Source organism: Nestor notabilis, unplaced genomic scaffold (genome assembly GCF_000696875.1).
Source record: "Nestor notabilis isolate BGI_N333 unplaced genomic scaffold, ASM69687v1 scaffold17060, whole genome shotgun sequence".
Lineage (NCBI taxonomy): Eukaryota > Metazoa > Chordata > Aves > Psittaciformes > Psittacidae > Nestor > Nestor notabilis.
In genome coordinates, this window is record NW_009910836.1 from 18769 (window position 1) to 24455 (window position 5687).

General features: G+C 37.0%; 1 protein-coding gene across 1 annotated transcript in view; it reads right to left on the minus strand.

The window, feature by feature from the left end:
• Positions 1-307: 307 nt before the first annotated feature.
• Positions 308-5687, minus strand: part of LOC104403634 (homeobox protein MOX-2-like) — a 14997-nt gene continuing 9617 nt past the window's right edge. The window contains exon 3 of the mRNA XM_010011858.1: positions 308-1605. Within this exon, the coding sequence (XP_010010160.1) occupies positions 1381-1605 (225 nt within the window). The 3' untranslated portion in view covers positions 308-1380. The remainder of the gene's footprint in view (positions 1606-5687) is intronic.

The following is a 5687-nucleotide window of genomic DNA, read 5'->3' on the forward strand; positions in this document are numbered from 1 at the left end:
TCCACAAGATATAAAATAATCCTTTGTATTTGCTCTAAATCTGGAAAAATGGTTGAACAGATTCTTGTTGGTTTTGGCTGAAGACATAATTAACTGCTAGATGTCTTCTTCCTGCTAAAGGAAAGAGTTTCCCACATGGATCAATGTAAAAGGTTTATCCAAGATTAAAAGTCTAAATTTGAAAACATAGCTCTGTGTTGTCCACTAAGTTCCGAAGGACCCGAAAAAGGCAGAGCTGCTTAGGACTTCTACAAAAAAACACTTAAAGTATTCTATGAAATCAATGTAGAGAGGCCAGAATTATTTAAAAAGGATTATTTATTAAACATATTTCTTTACAAAGTACAATCAATGGTTTGCATTAATTTTGGGGTTTTGGTATTTGCCTGTATGTACACAAAAGCTTATAACAGAAAACGCGTCTTGATTTTACACATGGGACACAATACTGAGTTACCTTCATATTTTGATTTCTACCAACATAAGAAGTTGATAATAACTTTCAGCTTAACTGCTGTTTTTCTAAACTGAAGATGAAGCAACAACATTTCTGCAGAGTGTCAGTATTTATTAATGTACTCAATAATGACAAAATAGAAATGAATAATCCTTCAGGAAGTTTCCACTGAGCATGAGTGGAACATGACATTTTTGGCAGATTACTGGACTATCCTTATGATCCTAAAAATCATTTTTTTTTGCAGTTATAAGATAGAAGAATTGAGGAGCTAGGTAAGTTTAATAATACCCTATCAGCAGCAGTTGATAGTAAATGCAACATAAGGTTTGTTTTGTCTGTCATACAAGTACGTGTCCTAGCAGACACTATTGTATTGTTCTCTACTTGAACAAAAGTATCTGCATGTATTGTATGTCTTTGGAAAAACAAAACAAAAATAGACAAAAAGCCATTTATTGTCATGAGTGACTATTGCCATCAGCTAATATGAATGCATTGCTAAAATTAGTGAAGACAGGAAAATGCTGTAAGGTAAATATATACAGAGTTACAATACATTTCTTATCCACTAGATAGTGATTTCGTGGCACTGTGGTTTTCAGAATATAACGTCTGTTGAGAGCAATGTAATTTTCAGTGCAAGCTAAAGCAAAAATACCTGCCCGCTGTCATAAACATGACAAACAAATCTGGAATGTTCAAAGTAAGTTTGTCTTCCACTTCTCCTCTCTTGAGGCACCTTTAAGACACGGCACTTACTGTAAACCTTCTAAAAATCAAGAAAAGCAGACACAATCAGCCTGAATTTTCCAAACTTTAAAAATCACTGCCAGAGTCACTTGCATACGTAAACGATGCCTGTGTAAGGCTTGCCAGCAAAGCATCTTTCCTGAGAACGGAGCTGGGACACTCTCTGTGTATCATAAGTGTGCGTGCTCAGAGCTGTGATCGCTGTCGTGGCTGTCGTCGTTCGCTAGTGAGTCCCCCGTGTGCTGGAGACCAGCTGCGCCGATGCCCGAGAGCTCTGAGGGGAGCAGCGTGCCCTTTTTCACATTCACCAGTTCCTTCTCCCGGGCTGCTGCCCCTTGCTGGCCCCCTTTTACCCGCTTCCACTTCATTCGTCTGTTCTGGAACCAAACTTTTACCTTCGCAGAAGAAAGACAAAACAAGAAAATAAAGATGGGGTCATTGAAGGTAACAATGGTCTTTATAGCTGTAGCACAGCGCTTGGCTGGTTTTTCCTTTTTTTTTTTTCTCCTTTCTGTCTGTATGGTAAAAAGCTTAACAAGCCTTCTCTGAAGAGCAGGCAATCCAGTTTTTGATAGGATGTGCACGCTGGGGATATGGTAACAATAGCAAAGGAGGAAAAGGGCTAACTGCAAGAAGGCAGTGGGGCTATCTGCAGGAGATAGCTCCCAAGGAAGATCTCAGAGCCCTTTGAAAAGCATTAAAAAAATCACATATTCTTGAAAAATGCATTAATGCCATTTCACAGGTAGAGAAATAGGTGGAAAAGGGTTCCCACCGAGGAACTGTGCAGAAACCCCTATGTTTCGTGTAATAGAGAGCCCCATGCGGTGGCAGGGACGCAGACTGCTGCCCCTTGCACTTACAGTGCTTGTAATTGCCCTTCAGAGGAGGATAGTTATTTCAGAAATTAACTTGCACTGAAAAGTTTGCATTGCTTTCTGCCTGTTTGTTTCTGTAAACTTTGTGGTAAGTTTCAGGTGGAGCACTTTAAAAGCTCTTTTTTATTTATTTATTTGCTGAAGTATGTGAAAGAGCATTTCTTAGCATCAGAATGTAGAACTTCCCTGTCTATTTCACAAATGTATTTAAGTGATTCTAGTTGAGTCTATCCTCAATTCTAGTCCATTTAGCCATCGACCCAGGTCAAATTTTTCAGATGAATAAATACCCTCAAAGCCAGAGGGCAAGGCATTTATTATTTTGAGTCAAAATCAGCAAATAATTTCAGATGAGAATGGAAAAGAAATTCGCAGCATGAAAGATTAAAAATGTATCTGTATTTAAGTCACATTAAACCCCAAGATTTTACTCCAGCTGAAACTCATTTTCCTTTCTCCCCTTCTCTGTATAGAAATATATGGGGGGGAAGTAAACCTAAATTATTTGCACAGTTGTAAACAACCAGCACTCCAAAACACAAAGACTTTTTTTCAAGAGCCAAAAGAAAAAGAAAAAAAAAGGAAAGATGTGTATAGCATCTGTCAAATATATTAGACCAGATCAAAGGCTGATTTCAATTCAACTTAAAATATTGTCACTGAAAACAGTATTAATAGAAGATTGTGAGGTTTGATCTGTTTAATGTTGCTAAAAAATCTCGTGCGTGTGTGTCTGTGCAGCTCTTCACATAGAGGTTCCACAGAAAAATAAACAATGTCTGCAACTTCTCACTTGGAAAGAAAGCAAGAAAGCTTGCAATGTTGGTGTATCCTCTGCTGCGTTTAGCAGAATGTGTTTCAGAGTTTTAAAAGAAACAGCAAGGAACAGGCACAGCAGGACATATTGTACAACATGAGTAATAGAGCCACAAAAATGCTGTTTTGCTGAATCTGTCTTACACATCCAGGAAACATCACAGTGTTTAACCTTTACTATCACTTTGAATTTTACATTAAAATTTTACTACATTTGAACTGATAGTTAATGTCACTGTCTGTATGTATGTATGTGTGAAGCAAGTGAGGTATATTTAGGGTTTTTTTACTCTACATGCCTGTTAAAGCCAATCACTTGGGACCGGAGTAAAATGATTCCAGGTTAGTTAAGAGCCTCAAAGCACAGCACATCCTTTCCTTTAGTCAACTCATCAGAGCCAAAGAATTTGGCTTGTAAAGTGAAATGAGTGTAAAGGGGAAGGTATTTATTTACTGGCTGCTGTGATGTTGGGAATTATTATACGCAGGACATGTATCAGAGGTGATCATGGAAAGTGTCTTCAAAAGGGCACAGCATTAGTACAGTACTGGCAGCTTTCTGGGGCAAGTTAAGATGCCATTTTGTTTATTTTTTGGTTTTTAAGGCAATAAAGTTTCTATTGCAGAAGACACTACTGTACTGGTGCCAGAGAGTGCAGTAGGTGCAACTGCAGTCACAATCTAAATATAAAAAATAATAGACTTTGGATTCAGCCCAGTACCACAGAATATTATCACCCTTCTTCTGAAATAAGAGCCAAGATAGTTTTATTTGTTAAGAAGAAATTACAGGACTGGAGTGATATTTAAAAGATATAAGCAATTCTTCGGCTATTTTTATGTCCTTGAACATTCACAGAATAAGCCACAGCTTTGAAAGCCTAAAACAAAATAATATCATGTACAAAAATTGTCAAGAAAAGTGATAATGATGTATTTGAAGGAAAAATTGCAATGCACAGCCTGGATTTGACCTACTTTAACTTACTGGAACAGGAGAGATCCAGGCAAACCACCTTCCGGGTGCACCTATTTCATTTTTGTATACTTGAGAAACTGAAGTTAATACTTCTACAGTCATTGTCAGAAACACTTCTGGCTGTGACAAATGTGAGCAGGATGATAACTGCCTGGCTCCTGATATATGTGTTCACTTCTGTCCTCTGCTTACAGATGGCTAAACTCTCTCATCTGCTGGCCTGACACTTTTTTTGACCATTTTCTACTTCAATTTATAAATTATTCTTTTTTGTTTTACATTTTTCCTTACAAAATTTTGTTGCTGCTGCTTTTTGTAATTCAGGTGAGTTCACAAAACCACAGTCGAGGGCAGTCTGTCTCCTTGAAAGCATTAAACCCAAGAGAAATGATTGGCACCAGCTTCCAGGTAATGAGTAGTTAAGGACAAGCTGGGATGTACCTCTTCTTTCAGATCACCTACCCTCAGACTAGCTCATCCAACCATACCCTGAAATGCCTCCACCAGGGATGAGTTTAGGTCAGTGTCTGTACATTAGGTGATATAAATCAATGATGATTATTTCCCTTTTAAGAATAAATGCAAGACACATTTATAAATTCCTCAGAGGATCAGCATGCAATGCTGTGTCTGCACATGGCGGAAACATGGCATTCAAGGAAAGTAGGCTGAAAGGACACCAGCTACCTTTGCATGCACTCTTTTGAGTGTAGAAGAAAGTCAGTAACCCTGGCACTCCCACAGGAGAATATGTATCTACTACTGACTGGCATATGGCCTGTCAGGCTTCGCATACAGAGAAAATGGTAGTAATTTAAAAAATGAAAAGGTGGACAAAAAAGCTTTAGTCTTTTAGTCTTTTTATTTTAGTCTTTTTATTAATGATTGCTGATAATCTGCATCTGATTTACTTAGAGAATATAAAATAAGAAACTTCTTTATTTGGTATGTCAAAGTTTATTTTCAAAATCTGGAAGTTGGCTATAGTGAAGTTTATAATTGAAAATTAGTTTATTTTTATACCATTTGCTGCATTAATGTACAGCAGGACTCTTATATGAGGGAATGTTAGGTATTTTCTATAGATTTCTGCATATCCTCCATTATAAAGTGCTGAAATCCACTTTTGACCTGGTCCAAAGTACATTAATGTTAATGTGAGTTTTTCCATAGAGTTCAATGGACTCTAAATGAAGACTTTAATGCTCATGTGCTAATAATATGAGACAGGTACTTCACTTGTTATTTCCTCTAGAGATCAAATTCAGATATTGGAATTCTGAACTTCCTTTGGAGCTAAAGAGTCAATTATGGAGGGTATAGTTGTTACCGATATGTGATCCATCTATATTTTAGTAATGGGAAGGAAGTGAAGCAAACTTTTTGTGAAGTGCTTCAGAGTGTCAATTTATCTGGACTCATGTTTTCCAAATGCACAACTCAATTGAAACTTAAAGGTGTTGCACAAAACATGCATAAGAACAAAACATACTCAGAAACAAAAATAAGAATGTAGAAAAAAAGAGGAAAGAAAATGAAAGAAAGGGAAAAAGAGAAAGAGTGAAAGGACAGAATGACTGAAAGAAAAGCAAAAAAGAAATACAAAGGAAAAAAAGCCTTTACTGAAGTGAACGTGAAAAATTCTAGAGCTTTTTTCCAGTGAAAGAACTAGCTTGTGCCATTTTTTACAGCTTTGGTAAAAATGGTATCTTTTTCAAGTAAAGATCTACTGTGACAAATTTGCTACTGTAGGTTTGATGAACCTTTTTCTGCTGCTTTTCAAGTTGGCTTCAGCAGGCGCTGA